At 39.4% G+C, this 19,206-nt stretch overlaps 1 protein-coding gene across 2 annotated transcripts in view; it reads right to left on the reverse strand.

Moving 5' to 3' along the window:
• The window catches only part of EXD2 (exonuclease 3'-5' domain containing 2), a 50,584-nt gene that overhangs the window by 24,346 nt on the left and 7,032 nt on the right, over positions 1-19,206 (reverse strand). Inside the window, exons 2-3 of one of the 2 annotated variants that reach the window (XM_043920456.1) lie at positions 8,528-8,677; positions 7,453-7,841 (exon numbers count right to left, since the gene is read on the reverse strand). In XM_043920456.1, coding sequence (XP_043776391.1) covers positions 7,453-7,794 — 342 coding nt within the window. In that variant the 5' untranslated portion in view covers positions 7,795-7,841; positions 8,528-8,677. The remainder of the gene's footprint in view (positions 1-7,452; positions 7,842-8,527; positions 8,678-19,206) is intronic. The other variant, XM_043920455.1, reaches the window with a different exon arrangement.

A 19,206-nucleotide genomic window follows, 5' to 3' on the forward strand; every position in this document is an offset into this window, starting at 1 on the left:
CTGGAGCAGCAGCAGCAGAAGCTACCGCAGTGAGAAGCCCTGCACCGCAGCTAGAGAAAATCCTGCGCAGCAGCAAAGAGTCAGCACAGCCAAAAATAAAAATAAATTAAAAAAAAATTTTTTTAAGACAAAAGACCAAAATATAAAATAAAATAAAATAAAAAATAAATAAAAGAGGAAAGACCAGTATGATAGGAAATAGGAGAGTGTGATGGCATGAAAGCCAGAGAGAATGTCTCGTGCAGGGATTACACAGATGCTCTGGAGAGCTAGAATAACATGAGTCCAAATAAGTGTCCACCGGATTGGAAAACAAGAAAGCCATCAACTTCGTCACTTTCAGTGCAGCAGTATGATAGGATGTCAGATTAGAGTAGGTTGATGAATAGATGGAGAATAGCAAATTATACTCAGGCAAGTAGAAGAAAAGAAATAATGAAGAGCACAAATTGGTGTAATAGAACACAAACAAACAATAAAGACCAACAATGCCATAAGCTGATTTTTTGAAAAGCCTAATAACATTGATAAACACATGGAAGGGGTAATCAAGAAAAAAGAGAGATGCAAATAAGCAATGTCAGAAATGAAAAAGGACCCATCCTTACATATCCATCTGATAGGAAAAAAAATTGTTAGAGGATATTATAAACAAGTATATGTCTGTAATTTAAAATTTTGAAAAAAAGATAGATTTAGATGAAAAATATAATTTATCAAAACAGACATGAAGAAATAGGAAACATGAATAGCCTCTAAACTATCTTAATGTTGTATTCATAATTCAGAAACCTCCCTTAAAAGAAAATTCCAGATGGTTTCACTAGTAGATTTTAATCAAACACATAAGGAAAAAAGAATTGACAATCTTACACAAACTTTTCCAGAGAACACAAAATTAATGAACAGCCCTAACCTGTTGTATGAAGCCAGCCTCATACTTTAATCAAAATCTGACAAGGTCATTTCTAGAAAATAGAATTATAAGCCAGTATCACTCATGAATATAGATTTTTAAAAAAACACTAGCAAAATGAATTTCAGCAATGTATAAGGAGAATAAGACATCACGACCAAGTTGGGTTTATTCCAGGAATTTAAAAATCAATGTATTTCATCACAACAACAGACTAAAGGAGAAAAACTACATACTCATCTCAAGAAATGCAGAAAACTCACTTGATAAAATTCAACAACTATTCATGACTTTAAAAAAACTTTAAAAAACTGAAACATAACTTATTTATAAAATTGTTAGTTTCAGGTGTAGGGCAAATGATTCAGTTATATGTATATTTCAGATTAATTTCCATTATAGGTTATTACAAGATATATAATAAACCCTTGTTGTTTATCTATTTTATGTATAACAGTTTATATCTGTTAATCCCACACTCCTAATTTAACCCTCCTCCGCTCCTTTTTCCCTTTGTTAAAAAGAAAATTGATTTGTTTTCTATGTCTGTGAATCTATTTCTGCTTTGTGTATAGATTCATTTGTATCATATTAGGTGATATCCTAGAAAATCTGTCTTTGTCTGACTTAGTATCCTCTGGGTCCATCTATGTAGCTCCAGCAATAATATTTCATTCTTCAAAAAAAAAAAAAAGAAAAAACCTCTAGTGAATTCCCTGGCAGCCTGGTGATTAGGACTCCATGCTTCACTGCCAGGGCCTGGGTTCACTTCCTGGTTAGGGAACTAAGATCACACAAGCCATACAGTATGAACCAGAAAAACAAAACAACATAAAAACTCTTAAGAACCAAGAACAGGGACTTCCCTGGTGGTCCCATGGTTAAGCCTCCATGCTCCCAATGCAGGGGGCCCAGGTTTGATCCCTGGTCAGGGAACTAGATCTCACACGCTGCAAGGAAGATCCCGAGGGCTCCAACGAAGACCCAGCACAGCCAAATAAATTAAAAAGAAAAAGAAACCAAGAATAGAATTGAATATATTTAATCTGTAAACAAACGTTACTGCAGATAACTTTTGCTGTGTTCAGTTGCTAAGTCATATCTGACTATTTGCGACCACATGGACTGCAGCACGCCAGGCTTCCCTGTCCTTCACTGTCTCCCAGAGTTTGCTCAGACTAATGTCCAATGAGTCAATGATGCTATGAAACCAACATACTCAACATGAAAATGGTGAAAGCTGTCATTCTATGGTAGGGAATGAGTCAAGGATGCCTACTATCACTATTCATACTGCGCACTATATTATGATCCTGGCCAGTATAGTAAGGCAGGAAGAGAAATACAAAGTGTAAGGACTGGAAAGAAAATTCTCACTTCACAGATGATACAACAGTTTACATAGAAATTCAAAAGAATCTACAAGTAATTAGAATGAATAAGTGGGTTTAGTTAAGCTCTTTAATAAAACTACATTTCTATATATCAGAAACAACATCTTTTAAGATTTCATTTATAATAGAATTTATTAAATCTCAGAAAACTACAAATACCTTACTGACAGAAGTTAAGGATCTAAATAATTATTTTTGTATTAGAAAACTCAATATTGGAATAAGGTCAGTTCCTCACAAACTGATCTATTAGATCCAATGCAATCAAAATATCAAGAATTTTTCTTTGGTAGAACTTGAAAAGTTGATTTTAAAATATATAAGGAAATGCATGGAGAAGGAAATGGCAACCCACTCCAGTATTCTTGCCTGGAAAAGTCCATGGACAGAGGAGCCTGGCGGGCTGCAGTCTATGGGATTACATGACTAAGCATGTGTGCACAAGGGTGGAGGGAGATGGGTTGGTAGCAATAAAGTGGTAGAACTAAAAATAGTAATAATAATAAAACAAAATATATAAGGAAATGCAAAGGACCAAGACAATCCAAGACCTTCTGGGAAAATAACAAGATAGAAAGTCTTGCTAAGAGTTCCTTCGAGGTCCAGTGGTTAAGATTCTGTGCTTCCACTGCAGGGGGCGCAGGTTCAATCCCTGGTCAGAGAACTTAAGATCCAGCCAAAAAAAAAGGAAGTCTTGCTGTCACAGTTATCAAGTCATTATAAAGCAACCGTAACTAAGACAGTTTGTGACCACCGGTGGAAGAATAGAAAATCAGACTACTAGAGTGTCCAGAAATACACCGACTCATATACAGATACTCGTTTTATAGTAAAGTAGCATTGCACAGCAGTGAGAAAAAATTTTATCCTTTCAACCAATGGTGCTAGGACAAGGGGAAAAAATGAAACTCAACTCTACCTCACATCATACACACACACACACACACACACACACACACACACACCCCTCAATTTCAGGTAGAGTATAAAATCTAAATATGCAAGGTGTAAAATCTAATATCTAAAACTACAAAACTCCAAGAAAATAATATAGGAGAGTACACTCACGACCAGACAGATAAGGGAAGGCTTGTTATACAGCACTATATAGATTTTCTGATCATCAAGCTTTAAAAGAATGTAAAGGCAATCCACAGAATGGGGGAAGACATTTACAATACATTTAACTCACAAAGGGTTCATAACTAAAATATAAAAGAACTCCTATAAATCAGTAAGAAAAAGAAAATTTGATTTTTTTAAAAAAAAGGAGGCAAGTGACTTGAACAGGTACTCTATTAAAAAAAGATACCCAAATGATCAATAAAAATTTTTTAAAAAGATGCTCAGTCTCAGGGCTAATCAGGGATATGCAAATTACAACCACAATGAAATATTACTACACATCCATTAGAATAGCTAAAATTTTTAAATCTTACAGTACCAGATGTGGACAAGGATATAAGACAAAGGTAATTTTCATACAGTCTTAGTGAGAAGTTAAATTTTTAGAACCACTTCTGAAAACAATGGGTACACTCATTACTACTGATGAGGTTAAACTAGTTAAAACCATCTTGGAATACAATTTAGCATTATCTATAAGAGTTAAAGATATATATAAAACTCCAAGACCCAGAACTCCACTCATAAACACTGTATGCCCAATAATAAGTACATTTGTTCACTTCAGCATTCTTTGTAATAGCCCCAAACTATAAACAACCCAAAAGTTCATCAACATTAAACTGGATGAATAAATCATGATATATTTACACAATGGACATATGGTAATGATATTACAGTCACACCCAACATGGGTAAATATTACAAGCATAATGTTTGAACAAAGGAAGCGAGACACAAAATACACACTTGATATTTTCATTTACATTAAATTTTAAAAGCAGACAAAACTATAGTGCCTAGGGATGCATGTTTAAGTAGTAAAAGTATAAAGAAAGACCAGAAAGTAAATACCATAAAATCAAGATAATAGTAACCCTGGTGGGGGGGATAATGATTATGAGGGGTCACAAGGGGAGCTTCCGGGGTGCGAGCAAATTCTGTTTCTTGACCTAGTTTCCAGTTACACACTGTTCTCTTTAGATTAAACCATCCAGCTGTTTTATTAATATTTTTGTTTCAGGCACTTTTCTTGATGTGTTTTACTTCACAATAAAAAAAGGTTAAAAAAAAAAAAGATTCAAGGAGTAGGTTAAATAGCAGATTAGACAAAACAAAAGAAATGAAAAGGGAACTGAAAAGAGAGCTGAAGAAACTGCAGAATGAATCCAGAGAGGTTAAGACATGTTTAATATAAAAGAGATTACAAGACATGTAGGAGAGCAAAAAAGTTCAGAATGTAGCTGATCAAATTTCAACAAGAAAGAAGAGGTGAAAAAGGAGGGGTAAGAAGAGGAGGAAGAGAAGAAAAAACAGGGTGAAGGCAACCTTCAAAGAGAATTTAGAACTGATGTACAATACCAACCACTATATCCAGATATCTCTCTGAATCCCAAGCAGGAAATACAGAAAGATGACAACACTTAGTCTCCCTTAGACTCTTAGTGAATCTTCAGAATCAGCAATTCAAAAAGAAGATCTTAGAAGTGTCTACAAAAAATTTGAGTACGTATAAAGAATCAACATTTAGACAGACAGTTACTTTCAACAGCAACAATGGAAGCCAGAAGACAGTGGAAAGTGACCTTGAAACTGATAAGCTGCTAAACTAGAATTTTGTATCCCCCAGTGAAAATATCTTCAAAGATCAAAAGCAAAATAAGGACACTTTCAGAACAATGGGGTTTCTTGATTGCTCAGACAATAAAGAATCTGCCTGCAATGCAAGAGACCCAGGTTCAATCCCTGGGTCTGGAAGATCCCCTGGAGAAGGGAATGGCAACCCACTCCAGTATTCTTGCCTGGAGAATCCCAAGTTCAGAGGAGCCTGGTTGGGCTACAGTCTATGTGGTCGCAGAGAGTCAGATACAACTGAGCAACTAACCCTTTCACTTTCACAGAATAATAATAATTAAGTTTACTATCAATAAGCCCTCAAAAAGAGAACTTCTAAACGACAGACTTAAAGAGGATGATGCCAGAAAGTTCTGAGATACAAGGAAAGATGAGCAAAGAAAAAGGTAAACACTTTGGTAAATCTAAACAAATACTGACTGTATTAAAACAAGGACAAAAATAATAACTAAGCAAATACACAAAAGCAAACAAAAGAGAAAGGGAATCAGAGATGAAAGAATGGAAAGAAGGAGGATGGATGAAGGTTTTTCTATGGCAGCAATCAGGGAAATGCAATCACACCCGAAGGGAAGTGTGGCATCAGTGGAAGTTCAATACACTGAAAGCTAAAATGAAGGGGGTTTTGGATTATTTGCCACTTTAAACTTACTCTGCTATAGTAGTTAAACATATCACTATTAAATCAATAACTGTTACTAACTATTCACTTCATCCTACCTTATTGTTTCTGAAGTTATACTTCATTTGGTTGGAATAATCAAGGTATTTGACAAATGAGAATTTTCCTAATCTACTAAAGCTCAATGTTTACTAATGCTTTCTTCTATTGTTGTTGGTGTAAACATTTCTAAAATAATATAGAAATATGTTAATATTTCTAAAATGACATATTCTTATACACAATAAACTAAAAATGCCCAATCCTTTCCTGATGGCCCAAGGTCACTGGTATATACTACTACTCAACTATTGCTGATATAAAGAAATACCCTTAGTAGCTCTGTAAGGCCTTGTGTGACTGCCAAACTTTTCCCACACCATCAGGTGTTCTCTTCTTGGTCATCACTGTATTGGCATCTTTAGTTCCTCCTACCAACCACCTGTGATCTGATCTGGTGGCAGCTATTCTGCTTGGGGCCTCCTTTGATTACATTTCCTGGCTCCTGACTATACTCCAGATATCCAGAACACTTAGATCACAGAATCTTGGCAAGGTATTATGCTGAATTAATAAGAGATGTGGAAAATTCTGAAAGAGATAGGAATACCAGACCACCTGACCTGCCTCCTGAGAAATCTGTATGCAGGTCAGGAAACAACAGTTAGAACTGGACATGGAACAACAGACTGGTTCCAAATAGGGAAAGGAGTACGTCAAGACTATATATTGTCACCCTGCTTATTTAACTTAGATGCAGAGTACATCATGAGAAATGCTGGACTAGATGAAGCACAGGCTGGAATCAAGATTGCCAGGAGAAATATCAATAACCTCAGATATGCAGATAACACCACCCTTATGGCAGAAAGGGAAGAACTAAAGAGCCTCTTGATGAAAGTGAATGAAAGAGGGGAGTGAAAAAGGTGGCTTAAAGCTCAACATTCAGAAAACTAAGATCATGGCATCTGGTCCCATCACTTCATGGCAAATAGATGGGGAAACACTGGAAACAGTGACAGAGTTTATTTTTGGGGGCTTTAAAATCACCACAGATGGTGATTGTGGCCATGAAATTAAAAGACGCTTACTCCTTGGAAGGAAAGTTATGACCAACCTAGACAGCATATTAAAAAGCAGAAACATTACTTTGCCAACAAAGGTCCACTTAGTCAAGGTTTTTCCAGTAGTCATGTATGGATGTGAGAGATGGACTATAAAGAAAGCTGAGCGCTGAAGAATTGATGCTTTTGAACTGTGGTGTTGGAGAAGACTCTTGAGAGTCCCTTGGACTGCAAGGAGATCAAACCAGTCCATCCTAAAGGAGATCAGTCCTGAATATTCACTGCAAGGACTGATGTTGAAGCTGAAACTCCAGTACTTTCGCCACCTCATGCAAAGAGTTGACTCGTTGGAAAAGACCCTGATGCTGGGAGGGATTGGGGGCAGGAGGAGAAGGGGACGACAGAGGATGAGATGGCTGGGTGGCATCACCGACTCAATGGGCATGAATTTGAGTAAACTCCGGGTGTTGGTGATGGACAGGGAGGCCTGGCGTGCTGCAGTCAATGGGGTCGCAAAGAGTCAAGACACGACTGAGTGACTAAACTGAACTGAACTAAGAATAAGCTAATTCTCCTTTAATCTTATCCTCTTTCTGACTACTCAAAATGTCTGGAAAAGCGGAAAATACTTGTTTCAGTTCTTGCTTTTTAACTTACCCACTCACAGTCGATTCCAAGCACTGGAAAATCTTCTAGCTCCCTCCTAAGCGAGGGCTCAATTTGATCCCACTCCGCCTCCTGAGACACAGTCATCACCTTCGCTCCGAGGATCCTCTCTTCCCATGAGGCTCTGGGGGCAATGGAGTGCAGCTGGTCCTCTCCTGGGGCGGGCAGCTCTCTCCCGCCTGGCACTTGCTGCTGCTGCTGCTGCAACAGGCGCTGCCGGGTCACCGGGCTCGATTTACTCCTCCGGCGCTTAAAGCCCTTCCATAGGACAAATCCCCCGACAGCCACACCAAGAAGGGTGGTCACTGTCAAGGCCACTAAGTGTTTAGACATCTTCAAGTTTCCTGCTGTTTAGGAAAGCATATCACTAATCCCGCAATCTGCAAAACAAATGGCAACAATGTATTTACAAACCGAATTTGGAGCTACACAGAAACAAGTACCCCCTCCACCCCACAAAAAAAAAAAGTTCCATTCACAATCCATGTAACCACAAACTTAAACAATCACAACTTTCCACATGAAACAGTGGTATTTTAATTTTTCTCCCCTTTTGTATGTCCTGCACTCTACTTCTGGGCTTCCCAGATGGCTCAGTGGTAAAGAATCTATCTGTCATTGCAGGAAAATGCAGGAGACAAGGGTTCGATCCCTGGGTAGGGAAGATAAGCTGGAGAAGGAAATGTCAACCCACTCTAGTATTCTTACCTGGAGAATCCCATGGACAGAGTAGCCGGGAGGGCTACAGTCCATAGCGTCACAAACAGTCAGACATGACTGAGCAATTGAGTACATACGCACGTACTCTACCTGTATCTCCATCCTCATCCAAGGAAAAAACCCCTGCCCTCTATCAGTTGCCCAGGGCTCTCTTAATCCTACAAAATCAAAATAGAAAAAATCCAGACTCTTACTTCCACTTGCTGATGTAATGTGAGTAAATTTTAGTTAATAGATTTTCCTTGGGGTGTTTGTGCTTGAACCCTCAATCTCTAACAGTTGAACAGAAACATCTGTTTTGCAATTTGAAAAATCGAATCACCAGCGAGTTGGTGGGGAAACTTATTTTTCTAGAAGGTGTGGGCTGTAGGGGATGGAACAAACAGGCTTGAGTAAACGTGGACTTTCTGTTGTTTGAGAAGTCCTCAATAGTTCTCCCATAGAAACACACTCAATTATCGAGGGTAAACTAGCGCAATGCAAAAGAGAAGATCGACTAGAAATGAAAAAGAGCAGAACTTAAGAGAGCCAAGTGGCGGCTGCAATTTGAAATGTTCACAATATCAAAACAGGATAACACAAATAAGTGAAGCAAGCCAAGTGCAAGAGAAAATTGACACAGATGTCCTATTAAATATGTATGCACTGTCTTCCTTTCTATCACAAAATAGTTTCTTCTACATTTTTCATACGTGAAATAAAATTCATTATTTTAGGGCAAGACAAGAAAAACAAAATTTTTTTTCTGTCCTTTGGCCTCCTCTCTCTTCCCACTGTGCATTATGTGTCTGCATTATGCATTAACCTAAACTTCCCCATCGGCAGAAATACCTGCTCAATCATAAACAGCAATATTCTCCTAGCATCAATGAGACAACTCCTTAGAGATAACATTCCTTCTTGATCTCACAAGGGGTCACATGGCACTTAGATCTCGGTAATATAAACGGACAATAATACAACATCTGATGTACAGCCCTCAGTCCCAAAACTCTTTTATAACTCTGCCTTGACTTCTCAGTGATGGAACAATTCTCAGAGCTTTCTGAGATGCTCTTCCCAGGTTACAATTCTCCAATTTGGCTCAAATAAAACCTTTCATTTCTTCATTGGATTAACTGATTAACTTTTTTACCGATACTTACAATATGGTTTTTGACCACCTATCTTTTGTTTTCCTATTTTTGATAGAAAAAAAAATAGGTATATACTACTATTTCTGTACTATTTTTAAAACAACAGTAAAAGTGTAACAATAGGGAATGGCTATCCACTCCAGTATTCTTGCCTGGAGAATTCCAAGAACCAGAGCCTGGCAGGCTACAGTCCATGGAGTAGGACCCAGTTGGGCGACTAACACTTTCACTTTCACTTTCACAAGGGTAACGATAAATGGCAAGTGGCCTTTGGCCTCCGTAATGGAGGGAAAATGTGGGAGAGCAGCCATCGAGCACAAGCTGCTGTGCTCCTCCTCACCTATTCGTGAAGAAGACCCAGTATGTTCAGACTATCTTGATGACTCAAGAGAAGTTAGATACCTGAATTTTATGTGAAATGTCACCATCTTCAAGTGTCGGCAACAAATTTAGTTTTTGAAACACCGTGGAAGTGAAATAAAAAAAAAATTTGAGGTTTCAATAAATTTTTAAAATAATTTAAAAATTAAACTATTTTGGGTTCCGGGCTACCCATCTGTAGGCTCTGACCTAAAATCTATACTGTTCAAAGACACAGCAATTTGCTAGACCCCACCTATACTCATCAAGTAGCCATGTGTGGATGTGAGAACTGGACCATGAAGAAGGCTGCTGTGCTTAGGTTCTCAGTCGTGTCTGACTCTTTGCAACCCCATGGGCTGTAGCCCATGAGGCTCCTCTGTGCCATGGGGATTCTCCAAAGCAAGAATACTGGAGTGGGTTGCCCTGCCCTCCTCCAGGGGATCTTCCCAACCCAGGGATCGAACTCAGGTCTCCCGCATTGCAGGCAGATTCTTTACCTTCTGAGCCACCAAGGAAGCCCAAAGAAGGTTGTGCACCAAAGAACTGATGTTTTCAAATTGTGGTGCTGGAGAAGATTCTTGAGAGTCCCTTGGACAGCAAGGAGATCAAACCAGTCAATCCCAAAGGAAATCAACCCTGAATTGGAAGGATTGATGCTGAAGCTGAAGCTTCAGTTCTTTGGCCACCTGATGCAAAGAGCTGACTCACTGGAAAAGACCCTGATGCTGGGAAAGATTGAAGGCAGGAGGAGAAGTGGGTGACAGAAGACAAGATGGTTGGATGGCATCACTGACTCAATGAATATGAGTTTGAGCAAACTCTGAGAGATAGTGAAGGACAGGGAAGCCTGGCATGCTACAGTCCATGGGGTCACAGAGTCGAAGAGGACTTAGCAATTGAACAACAATACTGCTCTGTGACTTTTGGTTTCCATTCAATGTGTACTTTATTTTGTTTTAGTCACACCATACGGCTTTTGGGATCTCAGTTCTAGACCAGAGATTGAACCTGGACCACCAAGGAAAGTCCAGGATCCTAACCAAAAAGCCACCAAGGAACTCCCAATGTGTACTGTTTTTATCAATTTTTAAAACTTTCAACAACAAATTTTTAAAAATACTTTAATACAACAACCGATCATTATGCCTACAGAGATATTCAGCATTGGAGAAAAAATGGAGTCACAACAGTTATTACAGTACTAATGAAAACAACAAAATGGCTATACTGCTCTTAAAATACTTTTTTGCAGAAACTATGCTTCAGAATTCATGTGTATGTTCTCCAGTACTTTTACTGAAGAAGAAATTGAGACTTAAATTGAGATTAAAGACCTTGCATAGTGAGATTTCTAGTTAAAATACTCTGAGAAGATTAAAAAAAACCCTTCCCTTTCCCAATCTAAACAATACAAATTTTGGAGAAAATATTAAAGAGGTAACAAAAGTTTAATACACAGTTAAACTTAAAAAGAAGACAAGTGTCAGAAATGGAAGAAGGGAACCTGCAGGGGGTAGGAGGTAAAGTTGGGCAGAGACCAGAACACATACCAGCCCCAGTGCTGGGGTATATCGCCAGCCCAGGGACAAAAGTCGAGGCCACAGGCCCAGGGCACAGCAGAGATGCGGGAAAGTGTTGCCTTGTTCAATCAAAGAACCTCTAAGTGTTCACCCACCATGGCCCAGGTAAGTCACCCACCCAAGGATGAGAATATGAACAGTTCCTTGGAGATCGACCAAGATGGTAGAATAGAAAGACCCTGAGTTCACCTCCTCTCACAAGCACACCAAAACCACACCTATCTACAGAACAACCATCTTTGAAAAAAGACCAAAACCTCCTGAAAAGATTGTCTGCAACTAAAAGACACAAAGAAGGAACCACAAGATGGGCAGGATGGGCAGGAGTCGTGATATAAAGTCCCATACTCGCAGGTGGGCGACTCACAAACTGGAGAATAATTACAGTGCAGAGGTTCTCCCACACGAGTGAGAGTTCTGAGTCCCACGCTGGGTTCCCCATCCCGGAGATCCTGCACCAGGAAGACTAGCCCCCAGACCATTTGGCTCTGAAGGCCAGCAGGGCTTAATTTCGGGAGTCCCGAAGGATAGTGGGAAATACAGACTCCACTCTTGAATGACACACACAAGATCTTACCAGCACTGGGGCTCAGGCCAAAAGCTGTCATTTGATAGGAGACTGGGTCAGACCTACCTGCTGGCTTTGGAGAGGCTGGGGGTGGCTGCAGCTGGCAACAGTTATATTTGGGAGCTCAGTCAGTCATATAAGCCAGCGCTGATCTTTGCTCCTCCCTCTAGTTCATTAGAGCCTGTGGCCCTACCCAATAGCTTGTAGGCACCAATGTTGGGATGCCTCGGGCGAAACAACTAACTGGGTGGTGACATAGCCACACCCATAAGCAGACAGGCTACCTAAAGACTTCCTGAGCCCACAGCCCCCTCCAGACACTCAGAGTCAACTAAGAATTTGCACATGTGCATGCGTGTTCAGTCACTTCAGTCATGTCTCATTCTGTGTGACTCTACGGACTGTAGCTCACCAGGCTCCTCTGTCCGTGGGATTCTCCAGGCAAGAATACTGGAGCGGGTTGCCATGCCATCCTTCAGGGGACCTTCCCACTCCCGGGATCGAACCTGCATCTCTTAAGTCTCCTGCACTGTCAGGCAAGTTCTTTACCACTAGTGCCACTTGGGAAGCCCAAGAGTTTGCATGCCCCAACTAAAGATCAAGCTTGCCACAACGAAGAAGACTGAAGATCCCGTGTGCCACAACTGAGATCTGGCACAGCCAAATAAATAAAAATATTAAAAAATTAATTTGAAAAATATCTTTAAAAAAACTTCATTCCCTGAAAAGGGTGGGGGTCCGGGTGGGGTGCTTCCCTGGTGGGCCAGTGGTTAAGAGTCTGCCTACCAATGCAGGAGACATGGGTTCAATCCTTGCTCCAGGAAGATTCTACATGCTGCAGGGCAACTAAGATGGTGTGCCACAACTACTGAGCCTGTGTGCCTAGAGCCCATGGTCCGCAATAAGAGAAGCCACTGGAATGAGAAGCCCAGGCACCACAATGAAGAGTAGCCCCTGCTCACCACAATCAGAGAAAGCCTCAGCAACAAAGACCCAGTAGAGTCAAAAATAAATAGGTAAAAATAAATAAATCTTAAAAAAAAAAAAGAACTACCATATGACCCAGCAATTCCACTCCTGAGTGTATACTCCCAAAAAACTAAAACACTAATTTGAAAAGCTACATGTATCCCAGCATTCAGTGAAGCTGTATTTACAATAGCCAAGACATGGGAGCAACCCAAATATCCATCACCAGATGAATGGATGCAGAAGATGGGGTATATATACACAGTGGAATATTACTTGGCCATATGAAAGAATAAAATAATGCCACTTGCAACAACATGGATGGACCTGGCGAGTACCATACTAAGTGAACTAAGTCAGACAGAGAAAGACAAATATTATATGATATCACTTAAATGTGAAATCTAAAAAAATGAAACAAATGAGCTTATTGGCAAAACAGAAACAGACCCACAAAGAAGACAGACATGATTACCAAAGAGGAAGGGGGAGCAGGGATAAAACAGGAGTTTTGGACTAATATACACACATTACTATACATAAAATAGATAACTAATAAGGATTTACTGCATCAGTTCAGTTAGTTCAGTCGCTCAGTCGTGTCTGACTCTTTGCGATCCCATGAATCGCAGCACGCCAGGCCTCCCTGTCCATCACAAACTCCCGGAGTTTACTCAAACTCATGCCAATCGAGTTGATGATGCCACCCAGCCATCTCATCCTCTGTCGTCCCCTTCTCCTCCTGCCCCCAATCCCTCCCAGCATCAGGGTCTTTTCCAACGAGTCAATTCTTTGCATGAGGTGGCCAAAGTATTGGAGTTTCAGCTTCAGCACCAGTCCTTCCAATGAACACCCAGGACTGATTTCCTTTAGGATGGACTGGTAGGATCTCCTTGTAGTCCATAAAATATACTCAATATTTTCTAATAATCTATAAGGAAAAAGCTGTATATACCTGAACATAAGTGTAAAACTTTTGAAAACTTTAAAGTACTACAGAATATAAAGAATCTTTCATTCAATTTAAGAAAAAGAGAATATGAACAGAGTTCCCCCTGAGAGGACAACCCCTCAAATCTGCACTCTGGGCTGATAACAGGGGCTGAGTTCACGTTATACTTACAAAAGGAAACCCTTAGCCAAGAAACTAAAACTAAAGATGAGTTCTGTTAGAAAAAGACAGAGCTGATCATAAAGCTGTTTACACCATGCAAGAAACATGCAGGATTGCCACGGAAGATCAGGCCCACAAGAGTGTTCACAAATGAAAGAAAACAACACAAAACCCCAAACCCTAAAACCAATAAAAATAGCTCACAGAGTCAGCAAAAAAACCAAAATATCATATCTTAGATCTGAAAGAGAGTTCAAAGTAACAATCAGGGAAATTCAGGAAAATAAAATCTAAAGCATGGACAGAAGACAACAAAAAGTAGAATTTCTAGATACGAAAAACATTTGTTAAAATTTTTTAAAAAACTCAATAGTCAACAAACAGTGGATCAGACAGAGAGGAAGAGTTACTGAATTGAAGATAAGTCTGAGGAAGTCACTCAGAATGCATCACAAAGATAAAGAGATAAAAAAAAATGTAAGAACAGACACAAAGGATGGATTGAGAAGCTCAATATTCACAAAAGGAAGATTTGGAAGATGAAGGAGGTCAGATTTGGTACAGTTCCCTGAGTCCAAGTTGGATAAATTAAATATATCCACAAAAAGACTTGTATAAGTATATTCATAACAGCTTTATTCAGAATAGTCTCAAACTGGAAACAGCCCAAGTGGTACATCCATCCAATGCAATGTTAATCAAGAATAAAAAGGAACTTATTACTAATACATGCAACCTGGATGAATCTCAAAAATAACCTTAGGCTGAGTGAAAGAAGACAGATATAAAAGAGATACTGTATAGCTCCATTTATATATAAAGAACATCTATTTATATATATATTTAGAACAGCTAAAACTAATCTATGGTAGAAAAAAAATCTGAACAATAGTTGCCTCTAGAGAGGTGGGTGCAGGGAAGAGACACTGAAGCTGTGCACTGAATGATAAAAAGGAGCCAGTTATGCCAAATTCCAGGGAAAAGCCTTTCAGATACGAAGGAAATTTCTGGAATTGTGGTCAAGTTCCATATGTTGATGGAGGTATGGGTTACACAAGTGTATGCAATTTTTTAAATCTAGGGATATTTCTGATTTTTCTCCTGTTGGCTTGACTTATGAATTAATAATGACTGCTCATTCATTCACTGTTTATCTTTCCCACCAGATTGTAAACCCCATGAAAATAGGGACCTCAAATGCTTCTTCACCTTAACTGGCTTCTTCCTTTATATATAACTATCTCCAGCAACTAGCACAGAGCTGATAACAATAAATATTTACTGAACGGATAAAATAATTCAAGGCATTATATGCTAACATTTTATGATAGATATTTCTAATTCAATTATCAGACTACAAAACTGTTTATTCACACGAAACTAAAAAAAAATGTTTTCCCTTATTGAGCTATGATACTATGAACAAGCAGTATGGTTCAACACTGGGCCAGGAGTGAGAAAAATAAAATCTTGGGTTATAAATGGAATGTCTGTGTCCCTCTGAAATTCATGAAGAAATCTCAAATTCTAACTTATGGTGTTAGGAAGTGGGGCCTTTGGAAGGGAATTAGGATCAGATGAGGTCATGAGGGTGGAGCCCTAGTGAATGGGATTAGTGCCCCGAAAAAGTCACAAGAGACCTTGTTTCTCTCTGATGTCTGCCACTAAGGATACAATAAGAAGTTGTTAGCAGCCTGCAGCCCAGAAGAAAATGTCCATCAAGACTCAACCACGCTGGCAATCTGATCTTGGACTTCCAGACTCCAGAACTGTTAGAAGTGGTGTCTCTAAGCCACCCAGTCTGTGGTATTCTATACATACACACTAAGACACCTCGCTAAGGACTGGCTCTGGGATCCAAAGCTTTCGATGCTTCACCATCTTCAGTGACAAAGGATCTGCCATTCTTTTTTTTTTAAACTGTATTAAAAATTATATAAAATAATTGCATAAAATAACTGTTATAAAACTGATAATGGTGGTTACTTAAGGCACTAGGGTTATAAATAGTTTTGATCAAATTCTGTACAAGTATGTATATATTCATAATTTTGTTGTTGTTGTTGCTTTAGTCCCTAAATCACGTCCAACTCTTTTCTGACTCCAATTAGAAACACGTTTTTTTAAGTGGTGCTTTTTAGAGATGGGCTTCCCTGGTGGCTCAGACTGCAAAAAAAAAAAATCTGCCCGCAAAGTAGGAGACCTGGGTTCAATCTCTGAGTTGGGAAGATCCTCTGGAGAAGGGCATGGCAACCCACACCAGTATTCTGGCCTGGAGAATTCCATGGACAGAGGAGACTGTCAGGCTACAGTCCACAGAATTGCAAAGAGTTGGACATGACTGAGTGACTAACACTTCATTTTCACTTTTTGAGACAGCCAAAGTAAGTTTCCCACTTAACACTTAAGACTCATGATTATATTCCTGAAAGAAATCTCATTTTAATGCATTAAATAGTAAGTTAAAATGTTCAGAGAGTAGCGTAAGATAGAGGATGAAAACATAAGCCCCAGAGTCAAACACCCTGGGCCTCTGCCACTTGCTAGCTATATTGCTGTTGCTTCAGTTACTCACTTGTGTCTGACTCTTTTGTGATCCCATGGACTGCCAGACTCCTCTGTACAAGGGATTTTTCAGGCAAGAATACTGGAGTAGGTTGCTGTTTCCTTCTCCAAGGGATCTTTCTGACCCAGGGATTAAACCCTCGCCTCCTGCATTAGCAGGCGGATTCTTGACCACTGAGCCACCATGTAAAGCCCTGGTGGCTACATAAACTTGGGCAATTTACTGAATTTCTCTAAGTCTCAGTTTCCTAATCAGTAAAATGAGAAGGATAGTACCTACCATGTAGGATTATTGTAAGGCTTAAGTAAGATGATGAAATAGCTTGACTTAGCATATTGGCTAGCACTTTAGAGTTCAATAAATGTTAAATATGACTACTACTGGGTTCTATAAACCACAGTAGTCTTATTAAAGGGAAACAAAGAACTATAGAGTTAAAATTTAAAAGCCAAATTCAGCTCTCACACAGTTCAAGGTTTCTTTCTTTCATAATCCTGACAGATCATGACCTGATCTCTACCTGAATACTTCCAGACACAGAGTTTTTGTTGAAACGTTCTTGCATTCTGTAAAAGTTCCCTACATAGAATTTTTTCTCTTTGATGTTCAGTCTGGCCTCTGAAATGACAGAAGTGTTTACTCTTTCCTAAGAGCTTGTGAAATATGTGAAGACAGCTCTTACGACTTCCCTTGGTACATTCTACTTAATCCAATCAGTCTTCCTGTGACCTAGTTTACAGACCACTCGCCATTATGGCTAGATCCTTCTGAACAGCTCCAAACTTGCCAATGTATCTCTTAAAATGTAGCGCCCACGCCTGTATTCAATACTTGAGACATGGTCTAACTGGTGTAGACTACATTGGTACTATTACTTCCCAGGCTCTGGACCCTATATTTTATTTATGCTGGATGAAATGATAGGTGTTTGAACAGTAGAATCACACTGATGATTCATACAGAGTTTGTGGTAAATAAAATTCACTGAAATCATATTGAATTCTTCATTTTATATACTTGTATATTTTGCACCTAAACCCAAAATTTTACATTTATTTCGTCTAAATTTCTTCTTGTATGTTTCAACCAAACATTTTATCCTTTGCGATTAATTTGGATTTTTTTAAAAAATATTTGTTCATTTATTTATTGCACAAGGGCTTTCTCTAGTTGTTGAGAGCAGGGGGAGAGGGGGGCTGCTCTCTAGTTGCGGTGCACAGGCTTCTCATTTTGATGGACTCTCTTGTTGTGGAGCACAGGCTCTAGGGCAAGCAGGCTTCAGTAGTTGTGGTCCGCTGACTTAGCTGCCTCAGGGCAACTGGGATCCTCCTGAAGCAGGGATCAAACCCGTGTCCCCTGCATTGGTAGGTGGATTCTTAACCACTTATCCAACAGGGAAGCCCCTCAATTTACATCTTGATTGTGCCTTCCCTCCCAACTTACAAGTTTTTGTACAGAAAAATGAATTTCTGTTTTCCGGGAAAATAACATCTTCTAACATGTGTTTTTATTCATTCATCTTTCAAATTTATTTTTGTATTTCACACTACCTTCATGGTTAATAACACTAAAAATCAGGTTATGTTAAAGCGGAATACTTAAACAAACAAACAAACAAACAGAGCATTATTGATTTGCTTCCATTGAGAAGGGCTCCCTCAGACCTGGAATTCCCAAGCAGCCAGGTTCCCACTTATTTACCATGACGTAGCCTGTGAAAAAGAAAATCCTAATAGGGAAATTGAAGGAGCAATGAAGGAACTCTTGGCAATATTCAAAACAGTTATTAATTCATTTTTTAAATTAATTCACTTTTATATGGAGAAATTTTGTGGGGTATTTTTCCCCCCAGTCAAGGGATTCATTCAGTAAACATGTACACAACTCTTTCAATAAACCAAACACTGTGCCAGGCTCTGGGTAAAAAGAGTTAAAAGGCCAATCTGCTTTCAAAAATCCAGGATTCAGAAAAGGAGAAATGGGTGTACTGAACAATCTGCAATATAGTGAAGTAACGCAAACCACAGAAGCACACGCAAGTACAGGATGGCCAAGAGGAGGCGTGGGAATTATTAAGAGAAACACTCGCTGAGAGGGGTGAGCTCTGAGACTGGTACTGGTGTTAAAAAATGAGCAAACCAGGGACTTCCCTGGGGGTCCAGTGGTTAAGAATACACCTTCCAATCCCTGGTCATGGAACTCAGACCCCACATGCCTCAGGGCAACTAAGCCCTCATGCCCGACTAGAGAAGTCTGCATGCTGCGACGAAGACCCAGCACAGCCAAAAATAATAATAATAAATCAATACATTTTAAAAATTTTAAAAAAATTTTTTTAATGAGCAAGCATTCTCTAGGTGCACCAGGCAGAAAGAAGGTCACTCTAGGCAGAGGGAACAACTGCACGTGCAAAGATATGAAAGGCACGAAGCATCGTGGTACAAGTGGAAAAGCTCAAGCCAATTTAACACGTACCATAAGTGCAACATTCTGAGTTCTAAAGACTGACAAAAAATAAATAAATAAAAACTATCTTATTGATAATTTCCATATTGATTTTTTAAAATATTTATTTTTGGCTGTGCTGGGTCTAAGCTGCTGCACGGGCTTTTCTCTAGCTGTGTCGAGCAGGGGCTACTCTTCAATGCAGTGTGAGGGTTTCACATGCTGGTGGCTTCTCGTGTTGTGGAGTACAGGTTCTAGGGCACTTGGGCTTCAGTAGTTGCAGC

The sequence above is a fragment of the Cervus elaphus genome, chromosome 12 (genome assembly GCF_910594005.1).
Source record: "Cervus elaphus chromosome 12, mCerEla1.1, whole genome shotgun sequence".
In the NCBI taxonomy this organism is placed as follows: domain Eukaryota; kingdom Metazoa; phylum Chordata; class Mammalia; order Artiodactyla; family Cervidae; genus Cervus; species Cervus elaphus.